We start from the raw sequence: 20,963 nt of genomic DNA, 5'->3' as shown, positions 1-20,963 counted from the left end.
GGACTGCGTCTCCTGTGAAAAGATATCTCAGTGAGAAAAAGGTTGAAACAAGGCTTATCATGATATCCTTAATGTACAGAACAATTTACAGGTTTGGCGCCCTATGCCAAAGTCATCCCTAATCAAACGCCAAATAAATGCTGGAAACGCGGGTTCGAGGATTTGCAAAGCGAGTCCCAAGATATCTCCTACCCGAAGAAAGCTGGACACACACTGATCACTGACCGACGGAGTTGTCCTCCACCGACCCGAGTAGAACCAAAGCCATCCCAGACGGGACAAAGTCGAGGCGGGTATTATCGAACATATCTAATATTTGCGTGCTTATTTCGGGGTGTGAGTCTTCGGTTGAACAAGGCCAGCCTGCGAAAGCCCGTTAATCACCCGGTCGAAACATTCAATCCATGAGGCACTATAGGACATACCAAGCTCAATATCCGCCATACAGACTCACTGGGCTGTGCGCCGACTCCTAGCCAGTAGCTCGCCCTCGCCTTGTCGAGAGCGATATCCTTGTACGGTCTCGCGCTCTTTGCTTCCTCGTCGGACAAGTTCGTGGGTCGTTGCGGGAGAGGGTTGAATGTTCCAATGACCTCTAGGGGCTTTGAATCGCGTGCTGTTCTGTATACCGGAAGAAATTAAGTCAGCTGAGTTTCTAGGTTCGTTAAGCACTCTCCGCTCTCCATCAGAGGACCATGTTGCCAGATTCGGAGCCGGGAGAGATCAGGGATAGGCGTACCGTGCTTGGGCCACGACAATGTTGTAGAATGGCTGGTGCTTGTTCCCGAACCGGGACAGACGAATGCGAACGACCATGCTGGCGAGATTTGTTTGGATATCAATAGAGCATTGACTGCCAAAAAGTTGAGGCTCGACTGGCGGCATCTCCAAAATCTCCGCTGTTGATTCAAACTTGGCCGGCGAATGGTTAATCCGATGTCTTCCAAACAGGACTAGCGTCGCATGTAGTGGGGAATATCAAAGATATGATGTAAGGCCTCGATCTACTCCATATGAAGCAATCGTCCATGTGGTCCTTCAGACATTATCAGTTTTCTGTTACTTCTCTTCGAGACGCATCAATCGCATGTTTCGCTCCGTGCTTCAAAATTATCACTCACCCCTCTCCGTTTTCGTGAAGCACCACCATAGAACCGCAAAGATGTCACTCAAGGTATGCCATCGCATCCTGGAGGGCCTAGCACATACACCATTGCAATGCTGTACACTGACTCCACTAGGCAATCTCCTCTAAAGATGCAGCCTCTCTTGATCAGGACCTCATGGAAATGGGTGGCTGGTCCCTCGATCAACTGATGGAACTGGCCGGTCTTTCTGTTTCACAAGCAGGTGAGCCCGCCTAACTATAAGCCAATATCACTATCGCCCGTCCAAGTCTCAAAAGCTAACCACGCATTGATGCACCAGTATACCGCGTCCACCCTCCGTCTGCCGGAAGGAACATCCTCGTCATCTGCGGCCCAGGAAATAATGGTGCCCTCTCCCCTCCCATCCCTTCCCCGCATCCCCAGACCACCCCAAACCACATTATATTCTGGCCCACCACACTACACTCAATCAATCATAACTAAACTAACAACTATTCAAGGAGGCGACGGCCTCGTCGCAGCCCGCCACCTCTCCCAATACGGCTACAGCCCATCAATCTACTACCCCAAGCCCGGCAAGAAGGACCTCTACACCCGCCTGCAAACGCAACTTCGCGCCCTCTTCGTCCCCATCCTCACCAACGATACAGAATTCGCATCCGCCCTCAAGGACACATCCCTAATAGTCGACGCGATCTTCGGCTTCTCGTTCGGCGGCCCGCTCCGGGACCCGTTTCCGGAGATCATATCGCAGATGGAGAAAGCCAAGGTGCCTGTGCTCGCGGTCGATGCGCCGAGTAGTTGGGATGTGGAGAGTGGGCCGCCGAAGGAGGGGCCGGGGAGTGGGTTTATGCCCGAGTATCTGATTAGTTTGACGGCGCCGAAGCCCTGCGTGAGGTTCTATCGAGGTAGGCATTTTGTGGGCGGGAGGTTCTTGACGAAGGATGTTGCGGAGAAGTATGGCTTGGATTTGCCAAAGTATCCGGGAATTGATCAGGTATTGGAGGTTGGAGTTGATGCTGAGGGAAGGCTTTAAGAGGACTACTAGGTACTGACGGTTTGATTGCTCCAACCAGTTGCGGGGAGCTCCTGTAAGAACAGATATGACTAAAGAAAAAGAATTATCTATTCAACGTTCATCTGTGGGTATAAGCTCACGCTACCAATACGGCGACTTGCAGCTCTACTATGCAGGCAAGCTCTCCGTGATCTCCCCAAGGATGCTCTTGATCCTCGGTTCCTTTCCAAGGCCAGAGCTCAAGATGGTCCGCGAAATCGCACCAAAATCATAGACCTCCTTTGCAGCGGCCTTGATTTCAGTATCAAGTTCCTTGACTAAAGTTCCCAGAGCGACTAGGCAGCGATATACTGCTTCAGAGTCCTTCTCCTTCGACAGCATCCGTGTCAACTCTTCGAGAAGCACCAAGCCTCGCTGTCCGGATTCGAGACTTGACTGTCTCCCTTCGGATGTGGAATATACTGCGATGTTGATGTAAAGGGTGGCCACGGCGATGGTTAGGTTTCGGTTCGGGGAGGCGCCTCCGTTCACCAGGCTCGACTTGACAGCAGCAATGACCTGGTCGAATCGGTCGATGACAAGGCGACGGCCAGCGTCGGTTTCAAAAAGGTTGGCGAGCATCCTGACCGAGAGCATTGCATTATTGACATTTATCGGGGGTTCGAAAACGCCGCCCTCTTCAAGTTTCGTGATCAGGTCTTTACCCCCGTAGTCTGCTGTTGCCGTCACAGGTGTGGCGGCAGCAAGTAAACGGAGGAGGTCGAGACCGGGTAGCCTATTTGCTGCTGGCCAGGCTGTCGCGACCTTCAAGAGGAGATTTACGCCAGCCTCAACAGCTGGAGAGTCCTTGAGGGTGTTCGAGGATTCCAGCTCATTGCATAGGGATGTTAGTGTGTCTAGTTCAGAGGGACTTAGAGATAAATCTTTTGATCCGTCCGAAACAAGCTTGTCGTTCAGCTCCTGCAACTTCCTCGCAACCACTTTGAGATTCGCGGTCCTAATGGATAAATAGGTCTTCTGAGGAAGGACTTTCGGGCGCGATTCAGGAATAGGTGCAGGCTGGCTAGCAGTAGCGTCCCCGGGGCGATAGCGGTTCTCTGTACCCCATGGATCGGAACCAGCTGGTGTAGGTGCCTGGGCGGATTGTCCGAGAGTCGCACCTTGCGTATTTTGAACGATGAATTGGGCGACCTGGTCGAGATAACTCATGGGCAACTCATTGTCCCCAATGAACTTGGTGGCGGCTTCGTATGGATTCTGCGAGAGATTGTAGGGCAACTTCAGAGGCGGTTTCCCATCTTCCACGTCAACATCGAAGACATAATCGTAGTCCTGGCCCAGATATTCCGTTTTTCTCCCGCTGCTACCAGCAGAGTCTACAACGGTGCCCACTGACTCCCATCTCCCCAATGCGGCGGACCATGTATGGGCTGTGATACTGCCATTCGCTTCTCGAATCATCTGCACTTGGCCATCCTTGGTCCCAGACTTTTGCTGCAAGAACTCTGGACCAGGAAGCTTCTCCTTATTGATCTTTCCAACTTGCTGCTCAGGGATTGCGGATTCCTTGACAGCGGTTTCAAACTGCTGCACCACATCCGCGCTGGCCTGCCGCTCTGAGCTCCTGGTAAAGACGCGGGTCACTCGATCACTAGCTCCTGTCACAATATCACCATTCTCTTGACACGCTGCCACACTCCAGACAGATATCGCAGGATGGGTGATAGTCTGTACGCACTGCGTCCCGCTCCAGATCCTGACCGTTCGGTCTTCGCCGGAACTGACCAATTCGCCCGACGGCAGAACCGCTAATGAGTAAATGAAGCTTTCGTGGCCATGAAGTTCGGAGACGAGTTCGCCTTGGAGAGTGTAGAGGCGGATGATACCGTCGTTGCTTGCAGAAGCGAACTGCGCACCTGTGGGATGGGAAGGAGGTAGTTTACAGAGAGCCCGGACAACGTCTTTGGAGTCTTTGATACTCTTCAGAAGCTTTCCAGAAGTATTGAATATTCGAACAATGTTATCCGCGCAGCCTAGATTACTATTAGTGTATGGTCAACGTCAAAGCATCTGATGTATTTACCAGTAATGACAGTATCCTTGTCATAAGCCAGCACTGCCCACACGCTTCCTTGATGACCTTCTAGTACAGCTTCAGATTCCCATTTTCCTAGCCTCCAGAGTCTAGCAGTGGAATCCCAGCTTCCACTTACGACCCAGCCGCCTTCCGGACAAACATCCAAGGCGCATACCGTGTGGGCGTGACCTAGGAGCATAGCATCTGCATTGTCATTCGAAGTCTTGCTAGGTTGCTTGGCTTCAATGATTGTATCTTGACCTCCAGAAAAGACTAGTCCATCGGGGAATTCAGGTGTGGGAGGGTAGTATGCTAGGGCGTTGATAAAGGCCGAACCATGGGCGATAATGTTATAGTCATACGTTGGAGGTGGGCTTGACTCAAGCTTCCAGAGCCGAACGGTCGCATCTCGAGAAGCGGAGAAAATAGCTTTGGAGTTGGGAAAAGCCACAGCGCGAACCTAATAAGAGCCATTGATAAGCCAGTGGTTGATTGCGTTGGTACATCTCTCTGCAGTGTCAACACCGAGAGAGCGGGGAGCGTCTTACATCATCGCTGTGGCCCTCCAAAGCAGCGGAGATCTTGAACTCAGGCATACATAAACAGACGGGTGAAAAGGCGGTTAGGGCAGGTATTCGGTAGGTACGGTAACGGACTAGAGGTGCTTGACAAAGGGTACTTTAGAGAATAGGAAGGAGAGAGGGATGACAGGTAGAACAACCCCAACTCCGGGGCAGGCTGCTGGCATCCACCTGGCAGCTCCGGCCGATGGCCTCAGGGAAAGAGGGGCGTCATGTGGGCGGTGAAGCTCAGTGAAGCTGCTAGAAGGTGAGGGCCATGAGTAATCAGCGAGGAGACACAGTCCAGACCAGAAGAGAATTTCCAGGCTTGGGGAGGCTGAATTGAGCGTAGGATACCAAGGCCCTCTCTTTCCTAGACTCGACTTAAGATCTCCTGTTTCCTTGCGCCCTGTGTTTGCGGTTCAACTATAGACCTCACGTGCTAGCCGGCTAGCGCAGATACAGCCTAGCGCGGTCATCGGCTCCTCCGCAAGAATCGCCGATGTTTGGGACAAGCATCAAAAAGTTGACGACAAGAGCACATCTGGGTCGGACTCTCCGTTCCCTCAGTTTGTTGTATAGAAGGGTGTCGCTGCGGCCGCCTCTCGAATTTTGACTGATTCTTTACCTGCTGGGTCTTTTACCTCTTCACGCCCTCCCTCTTCGACGACTCGCCCGTTCTTCTCCTTTTTCGCCGGCAGACTTCTTGCAAAAACCCCGCCTTTTCAGCACTGATGACTTGACGAGACCGACGAATTTCCTTCTGTATTTCTATCTGTCGCTCACGTCGAATTCGGGCTCTTCTTTGCAAATACATCTTTCTTTGGTCAACAAAGCCTGGGCTATTCTTTGGGTTGGACATCTCATCTTTGTATTTGTTAACGGCCATTGTGGAATCGATATCCTGGTATATGCTTGTACTTTGACTTCATTATGGCTTCAGGTACGTCGGAAGCGTTTATTTTCTCACTGATTACTTGCTGACCCTTGAATCTTTAGATATTCCCAAAGTTGTCCCTTTAACATGCCACGGACACTCGCGTCCCGTGCCGCATATCAGTTTTTCGTCAACAGTAGAGGACGACCAATACTACCTTGTTTCTGCTTGCAAAGGTGGGTCGCGGTTCCTGTTGCTGGCCTTCCGGATGAATTGACCTTTTCCGACTAGATAACAACCCTATGCTTCGAGATGGTATCACCGGCGATTGGTATGTTATTCACAATGGTCTTTACTCTGTCAGTGATCTCTCAAATTGACATCCTTTTTAGGATTGGCACTTTCCTAGGCCACAAGGGAGCGGTCTGGCAAGCTCGCCTCTCGACAGACGCCAACATCGCCGCCACCGCTGCAGCGGACTTTTCTGCGTGAGTTCAGCCCAACGTCTCACCGGGTGACGAAACTGACACACAGCCAGTAAGGTTTGGGACACTCACACCGGTGAATGCCTACACACTCTGCAGCACGCCCACATTGTCCGAGCAGTCGCCTTCCCCCTTCAACCCTCCCCGCAAGTCCTAGCCACCGGCGGCTACGAGAAGAAACTCCGCATCTTCGACCTCACGCGCAGCGGCGGAAGCGGAAGCAACTCCTCCTCCCCAACAACAACGGCATCATCAAATACCGCAACAGAGAACGGCGCGCATCCAGCTACAAGCTACGAGATCGGCCCAGGCGTCCACGGCGGCACAATCAAATCCATCGTCTGGAACCGCGACTACAACATCCTCACAACAGCCGCTGATGACCGCAAGATCCGGTGGTGGGATCTCCGCTCCCGCCACCCGGTCGTCGAGTATGCTGTCGAGGGCAACATCGGGAGCTGCGAGCTGAACACACTCGCCACACGGCCCAACGACCCTGGTATTCTGACCGTCGCTGCTGGAAAGAGCGTCTACCTCTTTGACGGCTTGAACCCGGGCCGTTTACTCAAGAAGGTCGACTTTCGGTACGAGGTTGCCAGCGCTGCGGTGAATAATGATACTGCGCGGTTGGTAACGGGTAGCGCTGATGATACCTGGGCGCGCGTCTATGATTTACACACGGATGAAGAACTTGGTATGTCGTTCAGCACCTTTCTCCCGCTATCTCAAATGCATTGCTAACAAACAATAGAAGTCCAAAAGGGCCACCATGGACCGATCTGGTCTGTCAGTTTCTCCCCCGACGGCAAGTTATACGGCACAGGCAGCGAGGACGGCACAATCAAGCTGTGGAAGGCGTGCCGAGAACCGTACGGTCTCTGGCGCTAAGTTATGACCGGTCAAGGAAAACAAGTCAGACTGTGTAAAGACAATATAATACCAACATAATATTGTGCAACTCAAATGCAGACAGAGATCGTCCATAACTCCTGCGGATGCCTTTTGTACAACGGGTCTGGTGAGTCTAGACTAAGCAGAAAGCGGACTTGAACGTTGAAAGAGGTGAGATGTTAGATCTCCAGGGAGCGATCACCCACGCATACCCAAATGTGTTTTAGAATACTGTGCATAAATTACGCAGCACCACCGATACAAATCACTACACAACAATGTGCAACACTCTATTCAATCATATCAATGTCGTCATCTGCAGCAGGTGCCGCTGCAACAGGTGCAGCAGAAGCAGCAGGAGCAGGAGCCGCTTGCTCGACCGCAATATCACCACCAGCCGCACCAGCACCAGTCGTCGACGTACCCCAATAATCTTCCATCTCCTGATCCAGCTCTTCCTGCGTCTTCTTGGGCCGGGCATTACCCCGAGGGCGGGGTTCTCTGTTCTCGCCCTGACGACGACCACCACCGGTCCGGCGGGCCGGAGAACGTTGTCCGGGGACGTATCGGTCGATATTCTCAGGGGCGGGCTTGGAGACGTCACTGCGACGGTAATTTGAGCCTCCGCGACCACGGCCACCACGGCCACCACGGCGACGGCGCGGAGCACCCTCGGCATCTTCACTTCGGCTTCCTGGGCTTAGACTGCGGGCGTCGCGACCGTGGGGACGTTCCACGCGGTCGAAGAGACTACCCTTGGGTCTCTCGACGTGGTCAAACGGGTTTCGCTCACGGCGGGGGGCGGAGGATGCGACTGATATGCGGATGGGTTGACCCTTGGCGTTTGCGCCGTCGAATTCGGCTATCGCGGCCTTTGCGTCCGTGTAGCGGTTGTATGTAACGTAAGCGACGCCTTCCGAGCGTCCGGCGCGGTCGTAGACAAGCGAGACATTCGAGATGGATCCGATTCGCTTAAATAACTCCTGTGGGGGGTTAGCACTAGAACTGAGCGACTTCGGGTTCCATGATTGTGACTCACCTCCAGATCGTTCTCTGTGATATCGTAGTGAAGGTTGTCGATGCGGAGTCTCGTTCCGGTTGGAGCTCTTGTATGCAATTAGCGCCAATGGCATTCAAGTATGTATGCGAAGAACGTACCGGTCCGGAGACGGGGAGTATCGATCACCGCGAGGCCTCCGGGAGGAGCGCGAGGGGCGGGCTGAACGACTGTGTAAGGAGGCAGGCCATGGGGAAATCCCAAGATCGGTTGGAGGAAGTAGGTTTCAAAACATACAGTCTCGCTCGTCTTCATACTTGTCGTGTACCCAGTCACTATCGTGCAAAGTCAGTAAATGTAAGTCCGATCTCATCGCAAACAATTTGTTCTGCAGGAACGGAGAGGAGCGCCGCCTTACAGGTCCAAATCAACACGTTCGTCTCGATAAGGCTGTTGCGATCAGATCAAGAGAAACAAGGTCAGCCCGAAATCAAATCAGGTTATCATGGTACTGCGGCATCATCATTTTCCGTGGCGATTCTGGTTGCCTTCGGTCTACCCAAAGGCCAGACGAATCACTGGACCACTGAGGTTTGCTTATCACAATGCGATATAGGAGCGCGCGAAAGGAGAGGAGGATGAGGAGGAAGGACCTGTACATTTGAGATATACAGATTAGCCACCAAACATCGTTCGGCGCGCGACATGCATACCTTTTTGACGCCGTTGGAGCGGCGACCTTGGCCGCGACCGCTTCTGTTCTGGCCGCGATTCTGCCTCTGCTGCAAGGTTACAAAGTTAGCAAAAATCGAAAGGCGAAGAGCGAAGCGGTTTATCGAGGCATTGGAAGTCTTACAGGGCGTTCCGCAATGATCTCATCTAAACTCCGATCCATCTTTGAACAAGTGAGAGGAGTTGGGAAGTAAGAATGAAAGGAAGGAGGAGGATCGGAACGATATACCGGCGTCTGTAGTGCAACCGGCAAGTAAAGAGATTCCAATGGAAGGGTAGTGTTACGGCCAGGAGGCGTGAAGAATGGGCAGGTATCCGACCGGGTCAATCACGTGATTTTATATTGCTATACTCCAATGCCTTCTCCAAGTCACACTTTAGGATTCTAAGGTATAAAAATGCTACCGATGGAGTGCACATACTTCAATCACTTTCTTATTTTTTTTACCGAGTATTATACCCCCCAATCGAGGTTGTGATATACAAAGCGGAAGCCCTCAGCTTCCTTCGAAAACAGACAAGCACAAATGCAAAAATGAGGGACGTAAATCACAAACGCAGGCGATGCAAAGAAGTCCTGGTATGCACTGAAATCAATCGCCAACCCTCAGAGAAACCCTCCATATAGCCCCGGTCAACACCTATAAGCAACCTCAAACAAAAAACGGTAATAGAAGGATGGAATCCAGAAAGACACTAATCGCTACCATTGATAGCGGCGTGGTTTTGTCCTTCGGAGCGCTTGTCCATCATTTTCTCCATAAAACTGATATAATCGTACTTGGCAAGATCTCTGTCTTCTAAGAGATCTGGACCTTGATGTTGAGGCATCGTCTTCACAAGATGCTCAATGATTTCATCTGGGATCAGAGAGTGCCTGAGGTCAAGTTCCGTGACATACGGCTGGAAATCCATGTATGTTAGCCAACTGGGACGACTGAGCTCAGAACTGTTGGTGAAGCTTACCTTGCCATCTGCAACCTCGCGGAAACTTTGGAAGACTTGCTCCGCAGTATTTTGATCCTCCGTCACACTCACCATGAACCGGATAAACTGCTCAAAGCTGACACCGGCGTTCTGGGACAATCTAGTGGGCCCGCAAGTTTCCACATAGACTTCGTGCATCTCCTCTTCGTCATACACAAGACCCAAACTGGCCAGCGCAGCGGAGAATTCGAGCTCGTGAAGGGTGTTGGAAGAGTCACGATCAAAGTGCCGAAATACGGATTCGAACTCTTCTAGTTGAATTGGGGTCAAGTTTGTCATGTTTCGTGCAACCAGTTGGTTTTCGAGGAAAGCCATTTTCTTGGATATGCTTGACTTGACGAGACTCAGCTCGTACGACAGTTCGTCCAGGGTGTACGTCGTATAATCATTTTCCTCGACGTTTGCTTCCTGGCACTGTTCATCTAGCTCCGCGATGGTCTCTAGAAAAGCATCAAGTGGCGGAAGGTTGTCGTTAAGTCGCTTGACGTGGGCAAGTTGATCTTCCACGTCACCATCCAGACCTGAAATTGCAAGTGACAGGGTCTTCAAGGTAAGCGCAAAGTCATTCGCCTTGTCGGCGAAAGACCGACGAAGAGTGTTTTTGATATCTCGAATAGTCTCGTTGATAAGCTGACTTCGTTCATGCTCGTCCCTAGTCAGACATTCCCACTCCTGATCGGCGGCCTCGGAAGATAACTCTGGCGGAGGGTCGTAGGCCCGGAGACGGTACGTGCTAAGTTTCGTTTTGATATTACCCAGGAGAGCCGCAAGGTCTGACTTTTCCGCTACCCACTGGCGCTTCTGGTTTCTCTTATACAGGGCGAACTGGGAGGCCTGCTCCTTTGCGTCCTTGTATGTCCCCTCAAAAGTGGCGTTCTTCCATTCTTCGCGCTGAGCCCGAATCAGGCGTAAAAGTTCCCGCATCCTCTTCTCATACGAGTTTTGCATTTCCCATGCGCCATGCATGTTGTTGACAAACTTTTCCACTCGTCGACCGGCATTCTCCACCCTTTCAAGCTGTGAAAACGCATGGAACCAGTAGGCAATGTATGTCATCAACGAACGTTCGTCAGGTCTGGCAACGTCACAGACATCGTCGACATCAAGGAGATCTGGAATTCCGATTTCGTTGGCCGCGATATCAAACGCCAACTTCATGTTCCCTCGGTGGTCATTCTTGTCCAAGGCATCGTAGTCGATCAGATCCGGACGATGAATATCCAACAAAGCACAGAATGCGAGTCCGTCGTTCCAACTGGTTGAGAAATCTCGAACTTCGACTCCCTCGTAGCAGGCGGTCTTCCGTTGGCACCACAGCAAAAGACCCGCCTTGGCTGTCATGCCCTCCTCATTAATATCGCTAATGGTGAATCGGAGAATCAGCGTCCAAATCAGACCGAGGATAATCTTCCGGTTGCCGTCCACAATATCCTCCGCTCCGATATTGGTCATCTGAATACCCCTCCCCTTGATAAAGTCCAGACTTTTGTTGACATTTTCGAACTTTTGCACTCGCAGCTTCGGGTTGGCAGCATATCGACCAAGCGAGTCGCCACCTAGAATCTCGAGAAGATGAATGAGGATTACCTAGAAAGTAACGAAGAAGGTCAGCGACCCGAGTCGACTTCGGCTGACGGGATGACTTACGCCGTTCGAGAGCTCTTGTACCAGGTCATTCACGAAGACATCACGAACTTTCAGCTTATCGTTGAGCCTATACCGAATACATGTGTCAGTTTGAGACAAGGAAAGCAAGGGCAACTAGAAAGGCGCAGATAAGGCATCAAAAGAGAGGGACGAGGGGAAAAGCAACACCAACCATTTCGTGAATGTCTTCTGCTGCACATTAACCCATGACTTCTCAACCGCCAGCATGATGAACGACGATTAAAATAGAGAACATTCAGAGAAAAACGAGAATGGTGTGTGTCTGTCTGTGGTTGTGTTCGGCGATCGATGCAAGACTCGTCGGGCTCGGCAGAGCTATGTATTGTCGAATTTATTGATAGACAGATCGGATCACATGAATATAAAAGGTAAGATCTTCGTGAAAGAAATGGCGGATAAAGAACGAAGTACTCGGGTCGTACTCGGGACAGCAACAGGTTGTTTAGCGGGATACCGGTTCGAAGTTGCAAAGAAGTTCTCGATTCATGGAGCGAGACGATCGCTCAAAGGGGTTCGTTCGTTCGGCGTGGATGTCAACAGAAAGCCTCCCCTCCGCCCCCACAGCAACCGCCGCCCGGCATTCTTTGGGTGCGGTTCTGCTCCCGATCCCTGGCTTTTTCAATAATCTAAATTTTGATGCTGGATTAATCATGGTTCCAGTCTAGTATACTCGTAAGAATGGAACATTCAGAGTTGAAAGGTTTCTTGATGGGCGTCCATATTGTTTGTGGTTGCATCAAGATATATTTAGAATAAACACCCTTTGTTAGAATCGGAATATCATCGTAGATATATACATAGTACCATGACCCTTGGAGGATCTGCTGAATCAAATCTACACTACATAGCATGTCTACGAGGAGTTGACTTCTTCATACAGGCAATAGACGACTACACCGAGTTCCAACCAGTCTCTCAAACCAGGCCCGGTGTCCACCCATGCATGCTCCGTGATCCAGTAGAGGAGTTCGAGTATGCCTAAGAGGCAACCATACGCCTTGTCCATGACGGATCGATCATCAGCCATAGTCAAGCGAGGTTCGGCCGCCGGCCGTCTATCCAGTGTCGCACACGTCTCAGAGGAAAAAACAAACATGGTGGAGTTAGCGCGATGATATCGTGACTGGCCGGAGAGTCGAGACTCGTGCGGATTCTTCTTCAGGTGCAAACGATTGACACGACAGCATGGCGGGCGATCGGCTGGTCGCGACGTTTCGTGTCGAGCTGTCATTGATCGGGGAAGAGTCCTGCTTGATCCATTAACCCCGTGCTTGTTTTCCTGTCAATGAACTAGAAGTCTGCTCGTCCGAGGTGCTCTCGCGATATTCTTCGGTTTCGACCTTCATTGAACCCCAGCGCGCCGAGAACCGCATTATGAGCGTGCCGATGGCGGCGTTTGTTGTGAGCTCGAGACACGATGGAGCTGAGAAATCCCTGGAGGTAGGGCGAAAAGACTGTCGAAGAAGGGAAAAAAAACGGCAGCGCTGTTGACATTAATAATGCACTACGGTTGAGCCTTAATCGCGAAGAATTGCGCCATCTTAACCATTTCGGCGGGCGTATGATATCATGGCTCCCGGCGGGGCTGCCGAACTTTCCTCCCCGCCTCAAATGTCCATATGAGAGCTCTGAAGCCCACGCGAGAAAACGTTCCAAACCAGAGTTCTTGTTTCCCCCCAAGCCAATTGATTGAATACCCGAGCTATAGCTAGACCGAGAGCACCATGTCGAAGAAATACTCCTTCACAGACGTCCTGCCCCTCCCGAATTCGTCGGTCAAGATCCCTCGTCTCGGGTTCGGCGTCTATCGCTCCCCAGCTGAGCAAACCAAGCAGTCGAGCCTCAAGGCACTTGAAGCGGGATACCGGCACATAGATACCGCGCAATTCTACGCGAACGAGAAAGAGGTCGGCGAAGCGATCCGCGACTCCGGTCTTCCGCGCAGCGAGATCTTTGTGACCACAAAAATTCTTAGCCCGGCCGGCTCGCCCGAGGCTACCTATAAAAAACTCCTCGAAAGCGTGGATAAGATTGGCGGCAAGGATGGATACGTGGACTTGTTCCTGATTCACAGCTCTAGTTCCGGGTCGTCGGGCCGGAAGGAATTGTGGCAGGCCCTGGAAAAGCTGCTGGAAGAAGGCCGGACAAAGAGCATCGGAGTCAGCAATTTCGGCGTGAAACACATCGAGGAGATGAAGGCGTATGCGAAGGTGTGGCCGCCACACGTGAACCAAATTGAGGTATGTTTTTGTTAAGTCCCTTGACTGGTGTCGGCAAGAAACCATGCTCAGCTAGACTACGCAGCTCCACCCTTGGAACCAACAACGAGTGATCGATGAGTACTGCAAGAAACACGGAATCATTGTCGAAGCCTATTCCCCAATCGTTCGAAACTATAAGGCGAACGACCCTACCCTTGTTGAGCTGGCAAAGAAGTACAACAAGTCGACGCAACAGGTCCTGATACGCTACGCATTGCAGAAGGAATGGGTCCCTTTACCGAAGACGGATAATCCCGAGCGCATTGTGTCCAATGCCGATGTATTCGACTTTCATATTTCCGATGAAGATTTCTCAGTACTGGATGGACTGGATCAGGGAGGCGCTGGAGCCATTGTAGAGGCTGTTGAGAATGAGTAGATCGTGGAGCTTTATAATGCAATTCCAAGTTTAATAGTCTGGTCGTTGCATGAGAAAAGCATTAACCGACTGTAGAGTACTGCGGGATGGATTCACATCGTGCTTTGATGACACGATCCAAGCAAGACGCTGGCGGATGAACTGCTTGCTTATAGACTGGTCTGGACGGGGTCCAACAAATTCGCCTATGAGGGGTTAAATCAATGAAGAACTCAAAAGACCAGGCAAAAAGGGCTTACCGGCATCGTTATAGAATAAACATAGTATTGAGAGCAGGGTTCCAGCGGAGAGGTCTTTTCCGGACTCGCACATAACGAGCAGAGACTCTGACGAATCCGAGCCCAACTGCGAGCTAACGAATGTCCGGACCTTGTCTAGATGGTTTCTCAGATCGCGGCCACCTTGTTTGGAGGGTGTACAGCCGAGGCTTAGGTGTTTCTGGTTTTCTTCCGCTGTCTCTGCTTTTCCATTGCAGTCGATGACAAGGTCATACAGGCCGCAATCAACCAAGCTAGGATGAGCCTGGCTGATATATAGATTCCGAGTCGGCGCAATCAGAGTCGCTTGGTGGCTCGAGCTCTGCTGACGATGTTCCTGCGTCAATTTCTCAATAACCTCGGGAAGGTCTTCCTCTGCTTGTGTCAGAAGAGAAGGTTTGTGAGCCCAAAAGACTGAAGGTGTGAGTCCATGGGCCCAGGCCTCGCTATCGTCGCCTGCACCCTGAATGTATCCACCTTCAGATATTTCTGCTCCATGGACCCGTTTTGAAGCCGAGCATAGGACGAACAGATTGTAATCTTTGCCTTTGAGTAGATCTGTTGGATGGAAATATGTTCGATTAGCCCAAGCGATCCGGATGGGCTTGCCCAATTGTTGCCTGAGATCATTTAGATCAAGTTTAAGGCTCTAAAAAATATTATCAGACTAAGTGTGTCTTTGCAGAATGATGGAACAGATGAGCAAGATACCTTGAGGGAATGCACGAAGCCGTCAATCCTTTGTTCTATTTGCGACTCCTCCGACGCGCCTAGGTAGTTGGGCGGCAATTCCACGGAATGATATGCAGTCTCCGAAGGGAATAACGCTCGGTTGAAAACCGCGCACCAAATAGGAATGGTCTTCGACAAGGCATCGGGCATCACTGGCTGACTTGTGAGATAGGGCACATGGAAAGAAGCCAAGTGCAGCAGCGGGCTAATCACATCACTTACACTTGCCACGGCGAGTGGAATCCACAATGATACAGCTGCATGAATCAAACAACTGCGGTTAGCCTAGAAAGACGACGGCGCCCCCGGACTCGTCCTGACAAGGGCTATGGCATGGCTCACTAACCCCCCATGCTCCCGAGCAATTGGTAGAATCTGCAGATTTAGTCTGCGAAAACTGAAGTCCCACTGGCCGGTATGGCCATCGGTACTCTTGAAATATGCGCTGCCGGTCTTGATCTCTGGAGGGATATACCAGCTCCCGCATCTTTCATTGGCAACCAAGGGAAGCGCATAATGATCAGCAACCTCGCGCACAAAGGCAGCGTCGGCCTCGATGGAACGGAGTCGGTTGTTAACGGAGAGGGCGGATCGGCGCAAGGAGGCTAGCGTCTGGGACACAGATAACTGCTCGGTGGAGGGGAAATGAAGTGACGATACGGACACGGGGAAGTCTGAATTGGAAACATTACCCATGTCTGCTGATGTTACTGGCGTCAACCAAATCAAGGCCGACGAGATTTCAAGCGTCGAAGATTTTGTAGTAGTGGAGCCAGCATCAAGTTTTTGAACAAATTTGCGACGAGGGGTTACGTCCGTCCCAGCGAGCGGCTGGGGTATAGACAATGTCTCAAATAGGAAATAATTCTATCCAGCGTCAATGCGCCCCAGGTCTCGCGCACAAGTTGGTGTCGAACGTTGTCAGGGCGCTTTTCAGTCCACTCAGTACATGGGTATGCCCGGCCAATAAGAACAGCACAAGGTCAGCAACTTTGGAATGTGAACTGTGGATCCTTAGTAAACGCTGACCTTCCCTTACAATTTGACCACCAAATATTTCGGAGCATGTGCGGGCATGAGGCATATTGATCTTCTCTCGACGATACTCCGCATTGTTCAGTCGGGGCCGAAGATTCAAGATGCCTCGAGGAGATAGACTTACATGGCCAATGATAGGTACGACACGAGTTTGCTGCGGAGCTCTTAGGTCCTCTTCGGAGACTGCGCAGAGGCTGTATTCGTTCTAGCCTGATGCATGCACTTTAACACATACAGCCTCCAACTTGGAAGGCTCGATCAGACCAGCATGAGGCGGCTTGAGAGGGAACGGTTGCATTCCAGGTTATCTGCCTCACGAGAATCTGATTTTGACTACGGGAAACCAAGATTTAGCCCCTTGATGCCGCATTATAGTGCACCCCCTCCAGCCATTGATTCGTGGCTAAGCCCCGGGAGACCATGGACATGGGATGACAACCACTTCACGATTTGAGGCATATATCTAGCTGGCTGCTAGATCCTAGGCGCTGGAACACAGTGCTCCGTTTTAAACGCGCTGGATTTCGAGTCATCAGTATCCGTATTATTATGCTTTGTCGGGGTTATATTCGCTTGAGGAACCGACTAGTTCGAATGGTAAGTTGCCTGCGGGTTGGCGGCGAGGAGCTTTGCATCCACAGAATCGAGCAGAAGGCGTTGAGAATGGGCCAGTGTCAAACAGTTTGTACTTTGTAGAGGAACATTTCATGAGCCTTCTATGAGCCCTTGAATGAGCCCTTTCAAACCTTTCATGAGCCTTTCCATGAGCCCTTCCAGCCAGCTGCTTCAGAAGGTGAATATGATTCGACGGGCTTCTATCTCAGGACAAGACCAGGTTTCTGCGCCTTTCCACCGACGGGTCTCAGCCCAACCACGCTAGTCTTGATCGGAATAACCCAAAGGGTGCCTGCGCGTTTCCCAAACCAGCGTCACAGCCTGGCAGCGGGTGCTTTCTCTTGATAGGCCTAGTGGTGGTGTTAGCGGGCTGTGCAGCCCCGAAGGCCGCCGTCGCTCGGTGAGCCTGCAATTGCAGGCGCAAGTTTCCCAGGCTAGTGTCGCCATGTCCAGTCGCAAAAGTCACAGCTATGACCTCAGGCCCCGCCGTCCCGCTCTTGCCTGGATTTGGAACAATGCACCATCATGGATCCATGACACATGGATCCATGACATTATTTGCTTTCCCCTCTTCACGATCCTGATATGGTTTTTTGAATGTTGGCCTGCTCCAAATCTACTTAAGGACCCGATTTATCCCCGTTGGTTCCAATTTTGCTCAGACCCAATTCTCTTTACCAGCGGCCATAACACTACTTCTCCTTCCTTTCCTCCATCTTTCGTTGATATCTCTCCTTCAACACAAACGCAGCAGCACAAACATAACATAACACAACACAACACAACCTGCACCATGCCTAAGGTGAGAAGCCTCCTATTTTCCTTGATGCTCTCAAGCCAATCCGCGACTGACACTTCATTGTTTAGATCACGGAGATTTTCTTTGACTGCGACAACACCCTCGTCCTCTCAGAAGAGTTGGCCTTCGAGGCGTGCGCCGACCTTGCCAATGAGATCCTTGAGAAGCAGGGCATCACCGTCCGCTACACCGGCGAGCAGCTGATCCAAGACTTTGTCGGCCAGAACTTCCGTGGCATGATGCAATCTCTCCAGGCAAAGTTCAAGTTCGAACTCTCCCAGGAGGAACTTGAGGGATATGTCACCAAGGAGGAGGACAAGGTCATTGCCAAGCTGCTCGAAAAAGCCCAGCCCTGTGTTGGCGCCAGCGAGCAGGTTGAGAAGCTCTTCGAGGAGAAGAAGTACGATCTTGCTGTTGTCTCGTCCTCTGCCCTTCGCCGTGTCCGCGCTTCTCTCCAGAAGGTTGGACAGGACAAGTACTTTGACCACGACAAGATTTTCAGTGCCGCCACCTCCCTCCCTAAGCCTACTTCCAAGCCCGACCCCGCTATCTACCTCCATGCGCTCAAGGAGTGCGGAAAGACAGCCGAAGAAACCGTCGCCGTCGAGGACAGTGTTTCCGGTGCCCTCAGCGCCATCCGCGCCAAAATCTTTGTCATTGGCTACGTCGGAAGCTACCACGGCCAGGAGAAGCAGGCCGAGATGTCACAACGTCTCACCGACCTTGGCGCTCATGTCATTATGAAAGACTGGAGCGAATTTCCCAAGTGCCTCCAGGAGATCGAGAGCCGGCCCATCTCTCCCTCCCTGTGATTCGACTTTTGAACTTGGATCTTTGCTTGTTTCAAACATACACGATATCATGACAGCGGGCGTATTATCATTCTCGAAACTTTCGGTTATTCCTCAATTTTTCTTAATTCAACCACCCACCCACTTTGCGCCCGCCGTTGTGTTTCTTTGCCTGAGTCCGCGGGGGCCGAGCGTTACTATGGGGCATCACCGGCATTTTTCTTTTCTTCTCCATTTCCCTTTCAGACTTGGGATACACGAATTAGTATTCACTTCGTGGCATAGACAGATTTCATGATAGCAAGATACCCAGACAGGGAGTCTCTAGCCTGGGACGAAAAATGAAAAATACTCCTTGACTTGCCACCTTTTCCTTGTACACTATTACCCCTCTACCCCTCCATGAAGCGGGGAGCAGCCCGCCTGGCACCACCCGAAGTCCGTCGCAACGCTAAATACGCTTAATCGAGAAAATTGTCTCCACATCCATACTTCGGTTGTAAACATCAAATTTCAATGCCGGCCCTTCTCGACTGGTAAGCTGAATTTTCCCTCGCTTAGAAACTCCTCAGCAGACCGATCGACCGCATGCAAGGGGTATGAGTGTTCGAAAAAGCATTGTTAATCACATGGACAATCGCTCGCCTCTTATGAGCTGGCAAAAGCATAAAATAGGACTGAGAACAGCGAGTCCTCGCTAAAATCATACCGAAAGGGAATGAATTAGTGGAATTGACCCCTCAAAGCTTCTTCGTCTTTCAGGGTTGATTGCGTCGTATCTTACTGTATGGACTCGCCTGGTCGTTTGGATTCAGAGTGAAGGGTCTTTTTACCAGAAATGCTCTGGGACATATCCAGTTCGAAGCCAGCCCCTCAGAGTCACCACTGACCTCCCCCCACGCTGATGCTGGTGGCGGGGATGTGGTTCTTGCTTCCCCGGTTTCTAGGTGTCGATAATCATTCGTATAGTGCCTGCTTTGCTTTGGCGGAGCACGGGCGGTTATTTTTTTTTTTTTCTTCTAGGCGCGATAGTAGTGTTGGAAGTACTGTGCGTAACTACTTGAAACATTGGATGTATAGAGAGTGGGGCTCTATCCTTGTCATACAGCATCCATACTATTCTCCCTGTAGTATTGTGGTTAGGGACGTGGCATGCGGCGCTGAGAGCGAGTTATGGGTTCCTAGTTCATTTGTCCAGGTACATGAGGTGCCTGGCCTGAAATAGAATGTCTATGCGTTTTACTCGCAGTGAGGTCATCTACGGGCTTTTTGTTTGATGTTGATGAAAGAAGAAAAAAACACCACGGGATCTACCTACCCGCGATCATAGGTGGCCTTGATTGACACCTGTGCCTGGAGTGTAGGTCTGTTCATCCGGATCCTACACCGGTAACAGTCAATTTCGAAACTGTATAGGCCAATAGAGTGGCATGCCGACACCATCAGTCTGGGTCTCATGATGGCGACATTCTGATTGTAAGAGAGGACAAAACGCCCACCTGCCCACGCTAGCGGCGCCATCGGCGGCCTAGATGCCCACTGCTCTGCGACAAGTATCCATTCCGAGTCTCTCGGATCATACAGAGCAGCCGCCGACATCACCGGAACTCAACGGGGGGCGGCATGCAGTAGTACGCCAACTTTGTAACGCGAGTACCAGCCCAACTGGACAAGTCACATGTTCGCTACCTGTGTTGCAGGTAAAAAGGTCCAGACAGGACCTTTGCAGATACTGTGACAGTGAACTTTTGAGCTGGTGGTACAAATGCATGGTACTTTCCCAGTCAGCAGTGCCAGTCGCGGATGCGGGGCGTACAGATTTCCACCAGACGGGAGTCATGATGGTATGAGCGTGATGTACTATACCGACCGACAGTGTTGCTTTGGCGGAAGTTTGTCAATCCGAGTGAGCATTGTAGAATACTCCGTACTAACTCTGAGGTACTACCACATCTCAGCAGTTCAAAGAGTTGCTGTGTACAAGCCACACATTGGTGCCAAGCTGGCCAGACCAAATGACAGGACGGAGGCGTTCCTTTATGAGCAGCGACACAGTGGGTACCGGTTTACTTTGAGTGTTGACTATATGTGTCTTGCGTTTCCATGCCATTTTGAGCTACCGGGGACCATCTCTAGACCGCAGGGTGTTAGGGCTCAAAGCTCAACCTTGAGGCGAATCTACTAAGACGAATCACCTAGTATCAGGCGCGACCTTGACCGAGCTTAGAATTATTTCGCCAACTTAACCGGGCATGTCAAAGTACGGAATATGGAGTAGCCTGAGCTGCGTATTACCATGGAATCACAGATCAGAAGGCGCCGAAAGTATGCGGAATGGGCTGACGAGTGACAAAACTTCCGGGCACATTAGGTCATTTGTAGACGTGGGTTGAAACGCTCAATTCAATAAGGGGTCTTCAAATGCTGAGTGCATCACTGGGTTGGCTGACTCCGTCGAAGATATAAGTCCTCCCCGGCCCAAGCAACAAGAGACAACATACGAAGGGCGGACCCCGCACTTCCGTGGCGGTGGAGAATATCCATCTTGACTAGTCGCAGTGGACGAGCCTGGACGGTTCGCCATCAGAATGATTCTAGCCCGTTCTTGCGGAAATAGTTCACATGTCATTATTGGGATTGATATCATAGCTTCGCTCAATGTGATTGTTGAAAATTGGCCGTCGAAAATA

At 51.2% G+C, this 20,963-nt stretch overlaps 9 protein-coding genes across 9 annotated transcripts; 4 read left to right on the top strand and 5 right to left on the bottom strand.

Annotated features, from left to right (window-relative positions):
* Nucleotides 1–39: 39 nt before the first annotated feature.
* Nucleotides 40–874, bottom strand: BJX68DRAFT_230409 (mitochondrial 37S ribosomal protein bS16m). The gene is made up of 3 exons (XM_071039202.1): nt 740–874; nt 426–621; nt 40–363 (listed from the first exon to the last, which is right to left on the bottom strand). Exons 1-3 carry the CDS (start codon nt 814–816, stop codon nt 325–327), a joined length of 312 nt encoding a protein of 103 aa, XP_070902430.1. The 5' UTR covers nt 817–874; the 3' UTR covers nt 40–324.
* A 149-nt stretch (nt 875–1,023) lies between these two features.
* On the top strand, nt 1,024–2,231 carry BJX68DRAFT_230406 (NADHX epimerase). The gene is made up of 4 exons (XM_071039201.1): nt 1,024–1,174; nt 1,242–1,350; nt 1,429–1,494; nt 1,610–2,231. The coding sequence occupies exons 1-4, from the start codon at nt 1,088–1,090 to the stop codon at nt 2,143–2,145; spliced, it is 798 nt and encodes a 265-aa protein (XP_070902429.1). The 5' UTR covers nt 1,024–1,087; the 3' UTR covers nt 2,146–2,231.
* On the bottom strand, nt 2,232–5,135 carry BJX68DRAFT_230404 (WD repeat PLAP family protein). Its single transcript, XM_071039200.1, has 3 exons — nt 4,753–5,135; nt 4,211–4,664; nt 2,232–4,160 (listed from the first exon to the last, which is right to left on the bottom strand). Exons 1-3 carry the CDS (start codon nt 4,798–4,800, stop codon nt 2,296–2,298), a joined length of 2,367 nt encoding a protein of 788 aa, XP_070902428.1. The 5' UTR covers nt 4,801–5,135; the 3' UTR covers nt 2,232–2,295.
* A 562-nt stretch (nt 5,136–5,697) lies between these two features.
* On the top strand, nt 5,698–7,014 carry BJX68DRAFT_263759 (WD40 repeat domain-containing protein; the record flags this gene model as incomplete). Its single annotated transcript, XM_071044771.1, has 6 exons — nt 5,698–5,707; nt 5,764–5,877; nt 5,933–5,972; nt 6,034–6,129; nt 6,180–6,820; nt 6,878–7,014. The coding sequence occupies 6 exons, from the start codon at nt 5,698–5,700 to the stop codon at nt 7,012–7,014; spliced, it is 1,038 nt and encodes a 345-aa protein (XP_070902427.1).
* Nucleotides 7,015–7,208: 194 nt separating this feature from the next.
* On the bottom strand, nt 7,209–9,005 carry BJX68DRAFT_205740 (putative RNA binding protein). Its single transcript, XM_071037639.1, has 7 exons — nt 8,871–9,005; nt 8,728–8,796; nt 8,433–8,464; nt 8,312–8,349; nt 8,176–8,236; nt 8,057–8,123; nt 7,209–8,000 (listed from the first exon to the last, which is right to left on the bottom strand). Exons 1-7 carry the CDS (start codon nt 8,907–8,909, stop codon nt 7,308–7,310), a joined length of 999 nt encoding a protein of 332 aa, XP_070902426.1. The 5' UTR covers nt 8,910–9,005; the 3' UTR covers nt 7,209–7,307.
* A 160-nt stretch (nt 9,006–9,165) lies between these two features.
* Nucleotides 9,166–11,994, bottom strand: BJX68DRAFT_230381 (alpha-actinin, sarcomeric (f-actin cross linking protein)). Its single transcript, XM_071039199.1, has 4 exons — nt 11,553–11,994; nt 11,381–11,447; nt 9,713–11,320; nt 9,166–9,649 (listed from the first exon to the last, which is right to left on the bottom strand). The coding sequence occupies exons 1-4, from the start codon at nt 11,606–11,608 to the stop codon at nt 9,443–9,445; spliced, it is 1,938 nt and encodes a 645-aa protein (XP_070902425.1). The 5' UTR covers nt 11,609–11,994; the 3' UTR covers nt 9,166–9,442.
* Nucleotides 11,995–12,910: 916 nt separating this feature from the next.
* Nucleotides 12,911–14,056, top strand: BJX68DRAFT_205659 (aldo/keto reductase family protein). Its single transcript, XM_071037636.1, has 2 exons — nt 12,911–13,641; nt 13,706–14,056. The coding sequence occupies exons 1-2, from the start codon at nt 13,126–13,128 to the stop codon at nt 14,039–14,041; spliced, it is 852 nt and encodes a 283-aa protein (XP_070902424.1). The 5' UTR covers nt 12,911–13,125; the 3' UTR covers nt 14,042–14,056.
* On the bottom strand, nt 13,879–15,977 carry BJX68DRAFT_205667 (initiator tRNA phosphoribosyl transferase family protein). Its single transcript, XM_071037637.1, has 5 exons — nt 15,377–15,977; nt 15,253–15,287; nt 15,010–15,182; nt 14,281–14,947; nt 13,879–14,226 (listed from the first exon to the last, which is right to left on the bottom strand). The coding sequence occupies exons 1-5, from the start codon at nt 15,724–15,726 to the stop codon at nt 14,072–14,074; spliced, it is 1,380 nt and encodes a 459-aa protein (XP_070902423.1). The 5' UTR covers nt 15,727–15,977; the 3' UTR covers nt 13,879–14,071.
* Nucleotides 15,978–17,175: 1,198 nt separating this feature from the next.
* Nucleotides 17,176–18,639, top strand: BJX68DRAFT_230357 (HAD family hydrolase). Its single transcript, XM_071039198.1, has 2 exons — nt 17,176–17,485; nt 17,551–18,639. The coding sequence occupies exons 1-2, from the start codon at nt 17,477–17,479 to the stop codon at nt 18,292–18,294; spliced, it is 753 nt and encodes a 250-aa protein (XP_070902422.1). The 5' UTR covers nt 17,176–17,476; the 3' UTR covers nt 18,295–18,639.
* The last annotated feature ends 2,324 nt before the right edge of the window (nt 18,640–20,963 follow it).

The sequence above is a fragment of the Aspergillus pseudodeflectus genome (assembly GCF_044049435.1).
Source record: "Aspergillus pseudodeflectus strain CBS 756.74 chromosome Unknown BJX68scaffold_8, whole genome shotgun sequence".
In the NCBI taxonomy this organism is placed as follows: domain Eukaryota; kingdom Fungi; phylum Ascomycota; class Eurotiomycetes; order Eurotiales; family Aspergillaceae; genus Aspergillus; species Aspergillus pseudodeflectus.
Note: the sequence above shows the minus strand (reverse complement) of the source record. Positions and strands in the feature narration are given on the sequence as shown.

What these genes read in the sequence shown, in the direction of transcription:
- BJX68DRAFT_230409 (XM_071039202.1), bottom strand. Translation starts at nt 816, where the DNA reads ATGGTCGTTCGCATTCGTCTGTCCCGGTTCGGGAACAAGCACCAGCCA. An exon ending in ATTGTCGTGGCCCAAGCACG is followed by an intron (nt 622 to 739) that starts GTACGCCTATCC and finishes TCCGGTATACAG; the next exon opens with AACAGCACGCGATTCAAAGC. An exon ending in TATGGCGGATATTGAGCTTG is followed by an intron (nt 364 to 425) that starts GTATGTCCTATA and finishes GGGCTTTCGCAG; the next exon opens with GCTGGCCTTGTTCAACCGAA.
- BJX68DRAFT_230406 (XM_071039201.1), top strand. Translation starts at nt 1,088, where the DNA reads ATGTTTCGCTCCGTGCTTCAAAATTATCACTCACCCCTCTCCGTTTTC. An exon ending in TCTTTCTGTTTCACAAGCAG is followed by an intron (nt 1,351 to 1,428) that starts GTGAGCCCGCCT and finishes TTGATGCACCAG; the next exon opens with TATACCGCGTCCACCCTCCG. An exon ending in CTGCGGCCCAGGAAATAATG is followed by an intron (nt 1,495 to 1,609) that starts GTGCCCTCTCCC and finishes CAACTATTCAAG; the next exon opens with GAGGCGACGGCCTCGTCGCA.
- BJX68DRAFT_230404 (XM_071039200.1), bottom strand. Translation starts at nt 4,800, where the DNA reads ATGCCTGAGTTCAAGATCTCCGCTGCTTTGGAGGGCCACAGCGATGAT. An exon ending in TGGAGGGCCACAGCGATGAT is followed by an intron (nt 4,665 to 4,752) that starts GTAAGACGCTCC and finishes GGCTCTTATTAG; the next exon opens with GTTCGCGCTGTGGCTTTTCC. An exon ending in CAAGGATACTGTCATTACTG is followed by an intron (nt 4,161 to 4,210) that starts GTAAATACATCA and finishes ATAGTAATCTAG; the next exon opens with GCTGCGCGGATAACATTGTT.
- BJX68DRAFT_205740 (XM_071037639.1), bottom strand. Translation starts at nt 8,909, where the DNA reads ATGGATCGGAGTTTAGATGAGATCATTGCGGAACGCCCT. An exon ending in GCTCCAACGGCGTCAAAAAG is followed by an intron (nt 8,465 to 8,727) that starts GTATGCATGTCG and finishes TGATCGCAACAG; the next exon opens with CCTTATCGAGACGAACGTGT. An exon ending in GAACGTGTTGATTTGGACCT is followed by an intron (nt 8,350 to 8,432) that starts GTAAGGCGGCGC and finishes TTTGCACGATAG; the next exon opens with TGACTGGGTACACGACAAGT.
- BJX68DRAFT_230381 (XM_071039199.1), bottom strand. Translation starts at nt 11,608, where the DNA reads ATGCTGGCGGTTGAGAAGTCATGGGTTAATGTGCAGCAGAAGACATTC. An exon ending in CAGAAGACATTCACGAAATG is followed by an intron (nt 11,448 to 11,552) that starts GTTGGTGTTGCT and finishes TATTCGGTATAG; the next exon opens with GCTCAACGATAAGCTGAAAG. An exon ending in TACAAGAGCTCTCGAACGGC is followed by an intron (nt 11,321 to 11,380) that starts GTAAGTCATCCC and finishes GTTACTTTCTAG; the next exon opens with GTAATCCTCATTCATCTTCT.
- BJX68DRAFT_205659 (XM_071037636.1), top strand. Translation starts at nt 13,126, where the DNA reads ATGTCGAAGAAATACTCCTTCACAGACGTCCTGCCCCTCCCGAATTCG. An exon ending in CACACGTGAACCAAATTGAG is followed by an intron (nt 13,642 to 13,705) that starts GTATGTTTTTGT and finishes TAGACTACGCAG; the next exon opens with CTCCACCCTTGGAACCAACA.
- BJX68DRAFT_205667 (XM_071037637.1), bottom strand. Translation starts at nt 15,726, where the DNA reads ATGGGTAATGTTTCCAATTCAGACTTCCCCGTGTCCGTATCGTCACTT. An exon ending in ATTGCTCGGGAGCATGGGGG is followed by an intron (nt 15,288 to 15,376) that starts GTTAGTGAGCCA and finishes TGATTCATGCAG; the next exon opens with CTGTATCATTGTGGATTCCA. An exon ending in TTCCACTCGCCGTGGCAAGT is followed by an intron (nt 15,183 to 15,252) that starts GTAAGTGATGTG and finishes CAAGTCAGCCAG; the next exon opens with TGATGCCCGATGCCTTGTCG.